At 40.6% G+C, this 17,014-nt stretch overlaps 1 protein-coding gene and 1 long non-coding RNA gene across 2 annotated transcripts; both read left to right on the top strand.

Annotated features, from left to right (window-relative positions):
- Positions 1 to 8,051: 8,051 nt before the first annotated feature.
- On the top strand, positions 8,052 to 9,214 carry LOC143412458 (uncharacterized). The gene is made up of 3 exons (XR_013097025.1): positions 8,052 to 8,201; positions 8,899 to 8,986; positions 9,110 to 9,214. It is a non-coding gene; the product is annotated as an uncharacterized LOC143412458 (long non-coding RNA).
- A 10-nt stretch (positions 9,215 to 9,224) lies between these two features.
- Positions 9,225 to 10,925, top strand: LOC143418396 (SUN domain-containing protein 3-like). Its single transcript, XM_076884492.1, has 7 exons — positions 9,225 to 9,306; positions 9,411 to 9,469; positions 9,578 to 9,713; positions 9,803 to 9,927; positions 10,041 to 10,214; positions 10,314 to 10,400; positions 10,589 to 10,925. The coding sequence occupies exons 1-7, from the start codon at positions 9,288 to 9,290 to the stop codon at positions 10,697 to 10,699; spliced, it is 711 nt and encodes a 236-aa protein (XP_076740607.1). The 5' UTR covers positions 9,225 to 9,287; the 3' UTR covers positions 10,700 to 10,925.
- The last annotated feature ends 6,089 nt before the right edge of the window (positions 10,926 to 17,014 follow it).

Below are 17,014 nucleotides of genomic sequence, written 5' to 3' on the forward strand. Positions count from 1 at the left end.
TTAATGGCGTCCGATGCCATAAAATTCACCAGCTCCGGAATAGCGCAGGAATGACGCAGGTGCCCCACCCATCCGCCACACCGCCTCCCTACATTATCAGTGTCCTTTCTTGACGTCCTTGAGGACTTGGAGCAATCCCATAAAGAGAACAGAGGGTGGAGAAAGAGAGCGAGTTCCATCTCCATTCATAGAAAGTACCTCAGAGAGCACTCATGATAATTAACAATTATGGGGGGGGGGGGAACTGTCACTTGTCCAAAAGTCAATCCATTTATCCAGGCCTTTACGGGAGGAGGAGATTGTTGGGGGAGGGTTTTCTGCAGAGGACTGTCATCTGGAGAGAATTTGGACACAAACCAAAACAGATTTGTTGATTCATAAGCACTAGATATATTTAGAGTCTCCTGGGATGTCTTTGCAGGCGTCATTGATAGTTTGGTCTTTGTTTTCATCGTGAAATTCTAATGTTTTTTTTAATTGTTTCTTTTCATCTGTTCTTCTACGAAGGGATGTTGTTAAAATATGCACTTAGATCTCAAAAGGAGACCAGCAAACAAAGAATTCCCTAAACGGGATCAATAATTTTTGGGGGAGTAAAAAGGGGGTTTTTTTGTTGTTTTTTTAATTAGAGGTTTTCAAATCTCACTGTAGTCTAGTGATGTGACTTGTTATTAAATTTCTCCCAAGTAACACTTACTGTACTGAGACCCCAACATTCTTTATGTCGGTCTTACCAACAGCAGCCGGTGGAAATTTCTTTCATTTATAAAAGTCTTAAGACACTTTTCCTTCACTGCACTTTATCTGCTTCAGCTGTCTTCTCTGATTTCTTTGTGAGCTCATTTTCCCAGACCAACCTGAAGAGACAAGCAGGAATTCTTGGAATCAAGGTCCCGCTTTCCCTGAATGTGGACACAAGGAGATGAGATTACAGACGGCACATTCAGATACACATCTCACGTGCTGCAGTCGGGCATAAATTTAAAGAGCAGACTCGAGGTAAGGTAGCTGTTCAGGTATCAAACTGCTTGCTGGAAAATGCCATTTGCTGTGAGGATTGGTTATTATTTATTTTTTTAAAGCTCTGAAAGAGACTGAGCTTCCAGCAACCAACAACAATACTGTGACACCAAAACAGCTCACAACAAAGCACATCAACACACGTAAAGCCACGGCGCCACAAGAATAACGTACAGTAAAAATATAAACATTACAACATTAACATTAAACAAACACTATCTGGCAGAGTATTTCTAACAGTAATGCAGCAAATAATCAAGCCAAAGGAATTTTCACTTTAAGACTTTTATATTTTTAAAACTATGTTATGGCAAAGAAGGAAGTGAATTGCATTTTAGGATACCCACTTTTGAAGACAAATTCAAATAACCCTGAAGTGATTAAATCACATTTTAAACTATTTTTACAAGTTAATAAAAACTGAATACAAGCTAGCCTCATCATCTGGAGCCGTGGCACTGTGAAGGCAATCTCAAAAGCCCTTTGCTCATTTATTAAGACTCTATCTAATAAGGAGAAATCTTATTTTAGTAAAGCTCCAAGCCCCAATCACTTAACCCTGTCTTGGTGCTGAAACACAGACTAGAAAGCAGCTAAAATGCTTGATACCTCAAAGAAATGTGTTTTTTATTATCTGGTATTATAAAACACATTTTTATTTTTTTTATTTATTTATTTATTTTTAGGGGGGGGGAGTCCCCTGTGCATCATCCTGCTCAGTGATGGTCAAATACACCGATATACAAAGTGAAGTAATAATATAAAATGCACACTGTGGAGGAAACCTTTGATGAAATCTGGACATGCATTCTCTGTCTCCTCTGCACACAATGTGACACAAGCTCATATCTTATCTAAGGCTCATGCACCATTATCATGTCTGCTATTTATGTCCTTCTTAAGTAATGTCCCCTAATTTAATCACAAGGGAGCTAATTGAAACATGGGAGGAGGGGATAAGACAAACAAGCGATGTCCATTTGAGGACAAATGTGGTGCTGTGTGTGTGATGTAGTAATGCAAATTGAAATAAAGAAATAAAAATAATGCTTTTTCTGCTTTTAGGTACAAACATGATGCTTTTTTTCCAATGTATGAACAGATGTGTACACAAACACACCGTACAATAATGTCACGTCTAATTGTTTCCCATATATCTGTCCATCTCCTCCATTAGTCTCTCCAAGCAGCTGAGGAACATCTGCAGCAAAATGAATGCAATGGCTGCTCTAATCGAATCAGCCAGGAGAACTTAATTATACAAGCAGCTTTGTTCCATTCGTGCTGGCTGCAGGTAGACTGTCTAGAGCTCACCGCAGGAATGAGACAAATGCTCTGCAATCAGCAAACCTACTAATTCTTAATGAGTCAGAGCCACGAATCAGCTTCAGCAATATGGAATTCTAGCTGTGGCTGACAGACTTGCTTAAATCCAGATTTTACAAGTAGGGGAGAGCCATCAGCTCTACTCGATCAATGAGAATCAAATTGTTCCGATGCACCATGGTCAGTGTGTAGAGACAAAAAAACAACGAAAGAAAAGAAAAACAAGTGCAACATGATGATTAGTTTTACATTTTTGCTTGTTTTGGTTGAATATACTGCTAAGTTTACATGTGGTTTGACTACATTTGACAACATTTTGCTGGTGGGTAACCCAAAACTGGCTGAAATATTCCACTTTTCTTCTCTTAATCAAAGACATCTTTGTCGATCCTGGTGAACAGGTGCCTTCAAAATGAACATTTGTCTCACATTCTTGGCAGTCCTTTCAAATTTGCAGTCATATATTTTCTTGTTCAGATGTATTGATAACCATGGTACTTATTAACCCAATCACACACATTCAACTAATTTTTTTTTTTTAATGTCTGTACCTAATCGCCTTGTCATGGTTCAGTATCTTCCCCAGGGATACATCAATATGTAGACTGGAGAAGTTGGGGATCGACAGCCACCCTCATATGAAGCATACAATGTATGTACAATGTATATTTTAATATTGTGTCCTGAGAAAAATGTGAGTTGGACCTTTTTCTTTGACAAAGTTAGTTTGGAAAATTGAGCAAGCTGTACAATGCTGATGCGTCTGTAGTATCTTTATTTCTCTACATGTCTTGTTGATCTCCTGAGGGCTGCTCTGCTTCACAGCAGGTTCGCCTTCAGCCCATCTCTTTTCTAAAGACAGGAAGGAACGGGTGTGCTGGCTGGACCATCATTTTTTCCTCCCATAGAAAGTCAGTGATGAGAATAATGTCGTGGCCATACACTCCACACATACACACACAAACATTAAAAAAAACACATTAGCCCCAAGGGACGTGTGCACTCTTTGAATGAAGACGCAGAGGGTGGAAAGGACTGATGTGAACCTTTCATATACACACTTAAACACACAAGAGCCTGAGTGGGGATGGGGGTGGGTGACCCAGGACTAAAGACGCCACATTTTAGATAAAAATTCAGTTCAGCTGTCCTGTAATTTTAACTACAGCTATGATTTAGTGGTATTTTAAGTAGCTTAACAAGATGAACTATTGTTTTATTAGATAATTATTGGGATTGTATTTGATTAAATTCAATACAAAGCAGTAAAGTAACACTGTGGTTCAGAAATGGTGCAGCATAGGAGACGAAACAAAGGACAAAGAAAGAAGGAAAGGGTCATCCTACCTCTGAGCTCATCGTGACGTATATCTGCCCGCAGCTCCGCCCTGGCCTACGTGTGCTTTATGCATGCGTATTGGAGTGTCTTTAGTATCACAATCAGTGCTCGAGCTGAATCTGAGCCAGAAGATCCATTAGAGCTGATTGAGGAGCATCAGGGTGCAGAAGTAAGCTTGAGAGAAGGTGAGACGGAGAAAAGACATAACCAACATGAGCACGAGGACAACTGGAGCCACAAGTAACTCTACACAAGTAAAGACACACATACATGTACAGTAGTACAAAGAATATTATGTAAAACCGCTCGACAATAGTGGAAAGTATACCAATAAAGTGTATCGATATGAGTCAAAGTGTGCGTCTGCAGTTCAGCATCAACAAATGAAGTTAACAGGAGTTCATGTGACTAGTTCACATGACATAGAAATCAGCTTTTAAACAGAGTGCAGTTATGGGTTTCTTCAAATATTAACTAGGTGACAATAAATGTCCTAAAACCAAAATTAATTTGCAGGTGACAAACTAACCATTTAAAGACTGAGCTGGCACGTTGAAGCTCCAAAGACACACCCACAGATCCACCAATTAAACTGTAAACAAGACACGATCAGCGTTAATTGTTCACTGTTTCAAAAGAAAATAAAGTCCTTGTTATAACATGTCAGTGACACAGATGTTTTTGAAGCAGTTGTTAAAATTGTTTAATGCATTAGAAACATTGTATGCTAATGAATTAGAAAATGCATTACTTCAAAGATCGAGACACAGGGATGATGCCTTTGTTGTTTTGTCATAGATGATGTGAAGGTAATCATTTTCATCAAGGCCTCATTCTTAGAACAGATTGCAAATGGTAAAGATGAATTACACTGGACTCACTGTTTCTTATACGAAGTAATTTTGATTATTAATTACATTATTGATTAACAACTGACTGAAAATCAGTATCAGATAATTAAAGGTATTTACAGGTTTATCTGACTTTTATACATCACATACACAGCTTCAGCCAAAGTGCCCACTAGAGGGCACACTTGTTCAAAAGTCTACAAATATTCTAAATCACAAAACTAATGAGTCATAATTCTGGTTTGTTTTTGTCAGATGTCAAACAAATCCAGATGCAACCTGAGAAGGGAACATGAAAGAGCCTGTGCATCAATCATCCAGGGATGAGGGAAATCTCAGATGGTTGATTCTGTTCATCATTACATTTATCACTGAGACATAACTTTCAGCATACTGGTTACTTAACAGCCTTTTGGAAATGATTTTCATACTTTCATGTTACAGTAAAAAAGAAATAATCCCCCCTTTTGTTGTAGATGCGTAGTATTAGATGGTGGGCTCAAGCCTGAAGCTATCAAATTGAAGAGGTGGAGGTGGAAGGACGTCTGGTTGGTGTACTACAACCCTCCTAGCCGCCTGTGGATGCTGGGAGAAGACAGCACTGTCTTATGAAGCCAAGTCAACCAGTGATACATGCAAACTTGTATCCTGGTGATAATTGGAGAGATGTCTGCCAATAAGTCTTTTGTGCAATATGAGGACATCTGAATAAGCTTTAAAGGTCATATTGTGAGTTGCTAACCTCTGGATTAGCTCGCATGTCATTGCACTGAAGATCTCAACAACTTTAACGTCAATGTTAATGTTTTCATCCTGAATTGATTGAATAAAAATGGCAGTTTTATAAAAGTTACACATCCCCATTTTTGCCGTTTCCTGTCTTGGCTGCTTCATTCATGTTGGAAATATCATATCCACTAGCAAGCTGACTCTGAGTGAGACCATCAGCCTCAGCAGTGAAGGGCAGAAAGGTGCATGTGGAATACACATTACGGTATTCTATCAATTATGTAAGTGTTAAGAAAAAAATTATATCTCTATGTTTTGATAATAGTTTTTCAACATCTAATATTTAAGATAATTCTGATCTTTTTGTCATTAATCTCTTGGATGAGCCCCCAACAGTGCATGGTCCCCTGGGCAAGTGTCCAGCATGCCCTTGGGATGATCCAGCCAAGCCTGGATGGCAAAATGTCTCTGGACCGGTGTTGTACCAAAAAATGATTGTGGATTCATATTTAATCTGGTGTAAATGACTCGTTGAACAAAAAAACAGTAATATTCCGGCAGCTGGGGTGCCAAAATAATACCAGAAAATACCAGAAAATAACTTTCTCATAAAAATACGGCTATTTTCAGTAATGACAATACAGTTTGTTGCCCTAATTTTACATGGGATTTTCAAGTGCTTTTAAACATTAAATTAGGAACATTTTAACGTGATTAAACAATGAAATTACCTATAAACAAGGTCAATGAATGCGGCAATATGAATAATAATACTTAACAGTTGGTTTAAATAATAATAATGGATTGCATTTATATAGCGCTATTCAAGACCCTCAAAGCACTTTACAATTCCACTATTCATTCACTCAGGCAAGCTACAGTTAGCCATAGCTGCCCTGGGGCAGACTGACAGAGGCGAGGCTGCCATATCGCACCATCAGCCCCTCTGGCCATCACCAGTACGTGGTAGGTGAAGTGTCTTGCCCAAAGACACAACGACCGAGACTGTCGGAGCCGGGGCTGGAACCGGCAACCTTTGGATCGATTTGGATCGGTCGCTTCCCAACTCATCTAGCCCGGATCCTTTGGATCCGTTGTTGATTATAAGCTAGATGATGCCCGCTAATGTTTGGCTCGAGTCTCCTAAAATCACACTTTCCCTCTGAGAAACCCTAAATATTTGAACAAATATAACCACATTTTATGAAAAGAACAATATTTATTAATATTTGAAACACACTTAACTTGGGACACAGGAATGATTGTAGAAAAGTTTTCTTCAACAACTGCAATACACATGTATATTTTCAAAAGGTGACATCTCTGGCCCCTTTCTGGCCCCGACACAGTTGACTACAACACTTTCTTCTGGATTAAGCATCTCATATTCTCTTATTCATCTCTTATTCTGTGTTTCTCTTCATCCACCAGGATTGATTTTCAGTACTGGAGGGCTGAAAATGGACTTTCCCACCCCGTTCATGAGTGAGGTATGAAAAACATATGAAGCTAATTTTGTTAAGCACAGTGTTATTGTGAATTGCCCCTACTTAAAATGAATTCAATTGGGCTGAATTAAATTTCTTTAAAACATAACAACATCGTCCCCTTCAGAAAGCCAGCATGATTGTAGCTAAAAGAGCCTGCAATCACCATCTCTCCCCTTGTTTAGGGTTTGGCTATGTGACAGGATTGCACGTTTGTGTATTGAAGAGGTTCGCTATCATCTGGCTGACACTTTTGAATTTGTTGAAATCTCTGACCCTTTCCTCAATCATATTAACAGTGATTCAACATAATCTGTAACCCATTTGACTGCACTTTGTGTTTATGTGAAACTACACCTCTGCCGGATACTGATTCCTTCCTGGACTTGTTCCCCATATCTTCTGGGCTCAGTGAACTCCCTGTCTAACTTCACACAGAAGATTATTTGCTTTAGACTCTAGCATTTCTCTTGAACTTTTGATTTGGACTGACTAAGCAGTCTTTCTCTTTGCTTAGATGTTGTTGTTTTTTCACCCTTTGTCTGCTGTGATTTTATGGTAATTTGAAACATAAAATCTTATAACTAAACAGGGAGAACCATGAGAAAAAGTGTTTTTTAAGAGTAATCTGGCAAAGAGGATAGCAGAAATTGCAACAATAAAGATGTTTTAGATGGCCTAAAAGAAGTAACGTATTTTACCAAAATAAATAAGACATTACAGGCTCTGTAACGGATCTGCGACCCGGGTCCGGATCGGAGTCCACTTGCACAGCGAGTTTGGAACAGATCATGACTGGACCCGATTTGGATCGGTCGCTTCCCAGCTCATCTAGCCCGGATCCTTTGGATCCGTTGTTGATTATAAGCTAGAATGATGCCCGCTAATGTTTGGCTCGAGTCTCCTAAAACCACGCTTTCCCTCTGAGAAACAGTTTCATTACACTTTAATACCGTATTTAAATGACCGTGGTCTTCCCTCATTCTCATATACGTCACAATTTTCTCACAGCAAAATCAAACAAATTAGTGACAGTGAATATGGAAAAGTTTCCTTCATTCACTGCAACACACCTTTGCACATGGGCTCGTGAGCGCATGTGTTGTGCTGTATGAATTTTGACAATATGATGCGGTGTTTATAAAGGGACTGAGAAGGAAAGGTAAATTTCGAGCAAATTTCATTAAAAAAAAACAAAACAGATCTACGCTCACACCTTTGCGCGTGCGCACACGAAGTGCTGCTCTTATGGAACGCGCGTGCGTCATATTCGATTTGTGCATGTGTCTGTTTGTAACGTAACGTCGCTGAAAAAGCTGCGGTTTGAAATTTTTCTTCTGCACCTAAATTTTCTGGTTCAGATGAGTTCAGTGAGAAGCGCTAAACGTCCAAATTTACGGAAAAGCACACTTAGCGATTCAGTTTCTTCAACTTTCGTTTTAAGTGAAGGTAAGTGCAATCTTTAGACTAAAAATCAGCAAGTACAAAAACAGAGTATGTTTTGGCTTCACATCTTACTTTTAATATATGTGTTTCAAATCTAAACATTTTAAAAATGATATCCAGTTGATTATGTCAGAAAAGCACTTTTTAGTAGCTACATTCTACTGTAAAGGTGATTTTACTGCTTACCTGTTAGACGCAGCTTGTCTGATAAAAATTGATTTCCTTTTGTATATTAACTATAAAAACAAAGAGTTTTTAATTCTTAAAGACCCTTTTATACGATTTTAGGCCAAATTCTTTTAGTTGCTTTGAGCTTTTCTTTACCGCTGTGGTGATTTCCTCTTTTTCTGAATTTTAAAAACTACATTGTGAACAAACAAACTGACATTTGAAAGAGATTTTTTGCAAGAAAAACAAGAAAATGTTGTGATCTGTTGCTATGATATGAATCATAACAATATGACGCTGGAAAAATAAAATTCTGTATTAAGAGCGGATTTCATATATGGGTGTGATTCAAATATAATTCTGTTCATTAAAAACAAAACAAGCTGGCACCGTGAAGTTTATATCTAAGAGAATCTGCACTGATTTGCACAGAGTTGCTTCTGATGGAAACATGCTCAAATCATAGTTATGAAGTCTGATAAGCTTTGTGTTAGAGACTCACTTAACCCCATGTTTCCCTTTCATTTTACAGCCATGTTGAGAAGAAGCCAAAGACTTCAGTCTAACGGCTATTACGGCCAAGGAGAGCCGTTAATCTCCTACAAGGAGACTTTACACAGGTTAGTGCTGGTCTACATGTTCTTTGTTGTCATCCACTGACATAGATGCAGGTTTTGTAATCATAATCCATTTTATTCTTCCATGTACATTTTTTCTTACATGATTTTGTTTTTTCTGTGCAGAGTTTCCAAAAGGCGACGGCCCCGTCCAATCCCTGACAATATTGACCAAGACACAGTTGAATACAACACTGTTGACTGTGACACTGTGGACTACACCACTGATGATTTTATTGACTACAGTAGTGGCAGCAGCAGAGGTCTCTTTAGAGCCATCAAGGCATTGGGACTTTTGGTCCTCATGCTGGCCTTGTGTTTTGGTAAATGATCTCCTTCCACAAACAATTACAGTCTTTCTAGTACTATGTGCTTTTCTTCTGGATTAAGCTTCTCTTTTTATTCTGTGTTTCTCTTCATGCACCAGGATTGATTTTCAGTATTAGAGGGCTGAAAATGGACTTTTCCACCCCGTTCATGAGTGAGGTATAAAAAAACATATGAAGCTCATAATATATTCCCTGAAAATTAATCAGATGACAGTTTATTATTATATATATATATTTTAACACGAATGGTTCTTCTCATTTGCAGTACTTAATGAATAGACATGAACAGGTGGAAAGGAAGGTACAAGAGCTGCAAAGGGAGTTAATGGACTTAAGAAAAAGAATTGACTTCCTTCTTCCAGTTGGGGACAGGATGCCCAACTTTGCTCTGGAGGAACTGGGTAAGACATGAAATCGGATCAGAATTCACGTAAGAATTTCTTTGTTGTTGTTTTGCGATTCCTTTCTCACTCTGTGTTTTTGTCTACAGGAGCAAAGATTGTTAAAGAACAGTCTTCAGCATCCTACCTTTCAGAACAGGGTGGATTGAAGCTGTGGGGGCTTACATTGATACCCGCAAAACCACCCTGTGTAAGCTCAAGAGTCGTTATTCAGGTATAATCTACTTTCACAAAAAAACAAGATACTATCTCACACATCTGCATGATTTAATAGTCAAACACTAGCGGTCCAAACTGAACTCTGTTTTTGTTTCCTTTTCTCTGTAGGGTCGAGCACCCATGCTCCCAGCAGTGTGTTGGAGTTTTGCGGGTTCCCAGGGACATTTAACAATTAAGCTGTCACACAGCATCGCCATCAGTCATGTGACACTGGGTCACATTTCTAAGATGGTGTCACCATCTGGAAAGGTCTCCAGTGCTCCCAGGATGTTTTCAGTGTTTGTAAGTCACAGATTTCCACTGCACCACTGTTCAACTGTTGCATTTTACATATGTGTATATAGAGAACAACTTTATCTGTATTTATTTCTGTCTTTTCAGGGAAAGAGAGCATTAGACAGTGGTGTCCACCTGGGAACATTCGTCTATGATGAAAATGGAGATCCACTCCAAACATTCAGGATACCCGTGAGTACACTGTGCCATTATACACATGCACATAGACTTTTCTATCCAGAGTACTTAGAGGTTAGCTCCCCTTGCTATCTGTATATCCTCCCTCATAATAATCACAGTATTCCTAAATTTACCATCCTTTCAAGAGTCAAGAAAACTATTATGCAACTAACCCATCTGGTTTTTGTTTTGTCTCTCAGGACGACAAAGTAGACGTCATTCGCTTCATTACGCTGCATGTGTTGAACAACTGGGGCAATCGTGAGTATTCCTGTCTGTACAAGTTCCGAGTTCATGGAAAGCTGGCATAACTAGCTTCCCACGAACTCCATCTATAAAAGAAAAGAGAGGAAAAATGTGAAAGTGAATCAGACTGCAACACATATTTAAATAATTGTACTTGGAAAATTTTTTCAATTTAACCCATTTTTTTCCTCCAGCGAATGTCCATCCTACCAGGTAAGACATGTCTGATTAAGATGTTTACAGTCTGATTCACCTCACCCCCAACCAGCCGTGGCAGAGGGCTTGCCCCTCCCTGAGCCTGGCTCTGCCAGAGGTTTCTTCCTGTTAAAAGGGAGTTTTTCCTCTCCACTGTTGCCAAGTGCTTGCTCAAAGGGGATCATCTGATTGTTGGGGTTTTTCTTCTCTTATATTGTAGGGTTTTTACTCTACATATACAGTGCTTAACAAATTTATTACATCACCTGTCATAGAAATAAGAACACCCCAAATTCTTACATTAGGTGATGTTCAACTAACTTTGTTAAGCACTGTGTTATTGTGAATTGGCCCTCAATTGGAACTCATTTGGACTGAATTAAATTTCTTGTAAAACATAAAAATTCTCTAAATTGTCTCCACTGGAAATTTAGAGATATTTTTAAAATAACAAGAATAAAATTTTAAGAAAATATTTTTCATGTCTTTTGGTATTCTTAATTGTAAGAGTATATTAAACAAGCGTGATAACACTATGGCCAGAGGATTTAAATTTTGAAAATGAACATTTAAACTCCCAAAAGTAAAGAAAGTAAAGTCCATGTTGCATGTGCTGTGATATGAAAAGCCTTCACTGTGATGCAGGCTTTGAGGTTTAGTGAGTGTAGATAACAGCAATGTTATGGTTGTCCATACTGCCTCCTGTTGCTGCTGTTACGGAGAGTTCCAGCAGGTGTCGCTGTGGTTCTCTCTGGGGGTTATGTGTACTTCCTGTTACGAGTGTACAACGTTCATGTTGGCTGCTAATAAACGCCTGGCATACAGTTACAGCGGACTGATTATTATAAGCAAACCTACAGTGAGGTAACTTCAGGTTTAACCACGTGTTTGTAGTTGGGACACCAGATAGACCAGTGGTCGGCAACCTGCGGCTCCGGAGCCTCATGCGGCTCTTTAGTCCTTTTAGTGCGGCTCCGTGTGGCTTGGGAAAATAAATTTGTTTTTGTTTTTTTAAGTAATTAGCTGAAGTGTATTTTATTCATGTTAGTTCTTTTTTAACTTGTAGTTCTAAATTGGAAGATTATTGTGATATTGAAATACAAACATAAAATTATATTCTTTTATTTTTTGATCACTCAAAATAAGCGTCACACTCGCGGAAGCCGGTGTACCCGCCTAAACGCCATGCATTTATCCAGACTTTCAACCCCAGGTAGGCCAATTATGGATCTTCGGATCCACATTATGTCAGCAGCTATTCTCCACCGTGAATTATGTTAAAAACAAACACCGCTGCGCCTCACAGACGACAGCTTACAGTCCTGCATAAAGATGAAAGTGACTTCGTACAGCCCCGATTTGCAGACGCTGTGCACAGAGGTTCAGGAGCAGAAGTCCCATTGTAAACATACCACGGCAGACTCCACGATGTTTCCATGAACATGTTTTTCAGCATCTCGTTATTGACCACTTTTCACACACAGTTGCTGTACAGCCGGCTGTAGCTTTTCAGCTCACAGCCCGACGTACACCAACAACAACAAAACAGCATAAATGGCACAGACGTTAAGGCGGCGAGGCGTGATTGCGGGTGCCGCTCAGGTGCGTCCGCCTCTCCTGCAGCAGCGCTGCAGACCACGCCCCGCCACACACATTAACCAGGTGAAATACATATTTACGCAGAATTTTGCAAATATCTGTTTTTTAATTTTTAGCAGCATAGTGCTTTTTTTCCAATTATTTTTTAAAAGTCAGGTCAAGGCTCCAAAAGCCCAACGACGATATAAGGGTGGCGGCTCACAACAGTTTTTGTTTGCTACATGGATCATTTTAGTTCAACTGGGTTCTTTCCTTTTGTTATATTTCTTTAAGAGTTCAAAATGTGTTAATTACATAAATAAAATAAAAATTTTATTTAAATAAAATTACAATTTTATTCATGTCATGATGTCACACAGTGGAAATTTGTGTTTTTATGTTTTATCAATCTGTGTATTGGTACATAGTGTTGATTTTATTTGCATGATTTTATTGTGATATTTATATTGCATGTTTGTTTATTGATATTTATACTGCATGGTTTTATCCTCATATTTATATTATGTGTGTTAATGTTGTACCATGTCCCTTTAATCCACTGTGGACTAAACAGACAATTGTAGGCACCTGTGAGGTGGGGGCGTTCCCCAAGGTGGCCTATCAGCCGCCAGGTTGACCTGTTAAAGGGGATAGTAAGCGCAGAGACAGGAAAAAAGGAGCGACGCACGAAGGGTGAGCAGGAGAAATAGGAACGCGTGCAAGCCCGCACGTGTGTGGAACGAACTGCTGCCTGACTGTGGGGTGCCGCGAGTCGTTCGGCGATCCAGTCCCAACGGCAACAGTGGGTGGTGATGGCCGCAATGCACAACAGGGCAGGGATGCCCTTCTGCCTGCATCTGACGGTGAGACGAGGGAGGCCGTGTTCAGGTGTGGAGTAGGGCGGGACTGTGCGGCGACGCGCTGTCCGGATGAGACAGGTCTGCGATAGGAGCCTCCTCCCTGGTCTGCTGCTGGCGAGTTTTATCATACCGGAAGAGGGGGGACTTCCGGATGTGCTTTGCCGTGTGAAGACGTGCGTGCGGAGGCTCCGTGTAAAAGTAGTCAAAATAGTGATATCGCCAGTTTGTTACCATTTTGAGGAAGCTCGGTTAATACGATTCGTGCTGTGGAGTGAATGAGGGTGCTCACGGGGCAATTTATGACCGAAAATGTCCAACCGACAGACCCGTGCCGGCGTAGAAAAGTTGCATGCGGATAGCAACACTGCCGCCGCAGCTAGCAAGGCCACTGCTAACCCAGCACGCGCCGACAACATGCCTCAGTGGGCTCAAGACATGATGTCCGAGATCAAAAAAACAAATGCTGAGATTACAAAATACTGAGAGGAGACAAAAACCGAGATCATGAGATGCAAGGAGGAAATAGAAAAAGGAAGAAAAGAGTCAAAAGCCGAGATGGAAAAGTGGGCTAAGAGTGTGGAAGATAACACTAAAGCTCAGTTTGAGTTGCTACGTGAGGAGGTGAGACTGATAAGCGAGACGTCCGTCAGTCTGGCTAACAAGATGGAAGCGCGGAAAAAAGAAATGGATGACACGCTGAACGACCAGTCTGACAGTATAACCAGCATGGAGACGAAATTGAAAGAATTGGAGAAGGAGATGCTGACGCTGAGGAGACGTAGTGAAGATCTCGAGGCGAGATCACGACGCAACAACATACGCATCGTGGGGGTAAGAGAAGGGGCTGAGACGGGCAAGACGCCGTCGGAGTTCATAGCTGGACTGCTGAAAGAAAAACTGGGGCTATCGGTGACACCGACGCTTGACCGAGCACACCGAACACTCGGCGCGAGACGAGACGGAGCCGGGGCTCCACCGAGAGCGTTCGTGGTGAGATGCCACTACTATATAGAGAAGGAGGAGATACTGAGGAAGGCGAGGGAAATGGAGAGAACGCCGGAAGGTCGGAGTGGACGAATTCATATCTTCCCAGACTACACCCAGGAAGTAAACAACAAGAGAGCAGCCTTCAAAGAAGCAAGGAGCCTCCTGCGTACCTACGGGGGGGTCAGATATGGGCTCCGTTATCCGGCAACGCTGGTGATTACACCAGAAGGGGGACAAACGAAAACCTTCGAGACCCCAAAAGACGCCATGGAGTTCATCAAGAAGACGCTGACTCCCGGGTGAAACATATGGGCTGGTCTGAGCTTGGCTACGTATAAGGGCTACACTGGTGTAAGGACTTAAATGTCTCAGGAAAGATATTGGTGATTGGATTTTGCAATATTGGTGAAGTACCACCTCATCTTGTTTTATATTTGAATATTTTGTTTAAGAAATTGCTTTATACTACTTACATGTTATTTTTGTATTACTGGATTTTATTTTCAAGGATCTTTTTGCTACAAGTTCCCCCCGACTGTTTTTTTTGTTTTTTTTCCCCTCCCCCCTCTTTTTAGGAGGTGGGTAGCTTAGAGGGTGATATTATATTTTTAGAACCATGGGATATTTTGCACGGAGCCGCACACGGTGGGCTTGGTGTGTAGGAGATGGTGGACCGGTTGGCCACGAGGGTGCTTGTTAATGAGCACTGTGTTTGGGTTCGTATTCATATATGCAATGTGTTGTGTGTTACTTGTGTATGTGTGTGTGTTGTTTCCCCATTTTTTCCCAGACACCGTCCCTTTATTTTTTCTGTTTTTGCTGCCAGACCTTCAGGGTGTGATCCAGATGGTGGACGACATGGGAGCGTAGTGGACATGTTGGGCTGTGGACTCCTGGCATGGCACCGGACATGGCTGTGAGCGGAATGGGCACGAACTTGATTAGCTGGAACGTAAGGGCGATCAACAAACCGGCTAAACGGAGTAAAATCTTTTCATATTTAAGAGACCAGGGAGCGGAGTAAGAGTCGAGGAGTGGCCATCCTTATACACAGGAATGTACAATTCATAGAAACAACCGCCATAAAAGACAAACACGGTCGATATGTTATTGTAGCTGGGAAATTATTCAATATGCCAGTAGTGTTGGCAAATATATACGCACCCAATTGGGATAATGTTCAATTTTTTAAGGATTTGTTTTCGTTACTACCTAACTTGGACACACATAATTTGATTTTGGGGGGAGACTTGAATTGTGTCCTAGATTTAACTCTGGACCGCTCTAGCCCAACACCCGGTGTGCTAAGTAAATCTGCTCAATGCGTTAACTCCTTTTGTGAAGCATATGGTATATTCGATCCATGGAGATATGCAAATCCAACTGTTAGACAGTACTCCTTTTATTCCCTGCCACACCAAACTTATACTAGAATCGACTATCTTTTGTTAGACAAGAAATTGACCCCAATGGTAATGCATGTAGAATACCCTGGTATAGTACTATCTGACCATAGCCCAGTCACACTGAAACTTAAATTCCCTGACTATACACCACCTCAGAGGATGTGGCGTCTTAATAGTAGATTGTTGGCTGATGATGATTTTAAAGAATTCATCAATTCGCAAATAGTTTTTTTCTTGGATCTTAATGATACTCCTGATATAAGCAGTGGCATTTTATGGGAATCATTAAAAGCGTACGTACGCGGACAAATTATTTCATACAGTGCTGGTGAAAGGAAAAGAAGAATGAAACGTACCACAGAATTAATGACAGCAATAAAAGAAGTTGACCGGGCAAATTCTATGACTCCATCTGAGGAGCTGCATAGAAAAAGGATTTTGCTCCAGACCGAATATGACATTCTGACAAGTCAGCGCGAGGAGGATTTATACCTTAGGTCGAGACAAGATCTCTATGAGCATGGTGAGCGCGCCGGCAAACTCCTGAGCTACCAGCTGAAACAATCAGCAGCTGCTGGTATGATAGTAGAGATAGGAGACAATGTGGGTAATAAAATTACAGATCAGAAGGGGATTAACAATCAATTTAAATCTTTTTATGAGGACTTGTATACCTCAGAAATAAATGATAGGGACCGAGTGAAGAATTTTTTTGAAAACCTTGAAATACCACCACTAGAGGCAGCAGATAGAGATAGGTTAGAGGAACCCTTATCTGTCATGGAGATAGACAAAGCAATTCGGGGTATGAAGACAGGAAAAGCGCCGGGCCCTGATGGGTACCCAAGTGAGTTTTATAGGACATTTGCTCCCGCACTGATTCCCTTACTTTGCAGAGTATTTAAGGAAGTTCTTGATAAAAAAGCTCTGCCCCAAACAATGTCACAGGCCTTGATCTCTGTGCTCCTTAAGAAGAATAAGGACCCACTTAAATGTGAGTCATATCGCCCAGTAAGTTTACTTGGATGTGATTATAAAATACTGACCAAGGTACTGGCAGCTAGAATTGAGCTTGTCATAAGTAAGATAATACATCCTGATCAGACAGGGTTTGTTGCAGGTAGACAACTCTCCAGCAATCTCCGCCGTCTGTTCAATGTAGTATATACTGCTGAAGATAACATTATGCCAGAGATTGTGATATCCTTAGATGCCCACAAAGCCTTTGATCGAATAGAGTATTACTATCTATTTACGGCCCTCGAAAGATTCGGCTTTGGTCCAACATTTTGCTCATGGATTAAAATAATTTATTCGAGCCCCCAGGCTATGGTGAGAACGAATAATATCGTAT

This window comes from Maylandia zebra, linkage group LG1 (genome assembly GCF_041146795.1).
Source record: "Maylandia zebra isolate NMK-2024a linkage group LG1, Mzebra_GT3a, whole genome shotgun sequence".
Classification (NCBI taxonomy): domain Eukaryota; kingdom Metazoa; phylum Chordata; class Actinopteri; order Cichliformes; family Cichlidae; genus Maylandia; species Maylandia zebra.

Coding starts and splice junctions, on each gene's coding strand:
- LOC143418396 (XM_076884492.1), top strand. Junction 9,714..9,802: donor CTTTGCTCTGGAGGAACTGG/GTAAGACATGAA, acceptor TTTTGTCTACAG/GAGCAAAGATTGTTAAAGAA. Junction 9,928..10,040: donor GCTCAAGAGTCGTTATTCAG/GTATAATCTACT, acceptor TTTTCTCTGTAG/GGTCGAGCACCCATGCTCCC.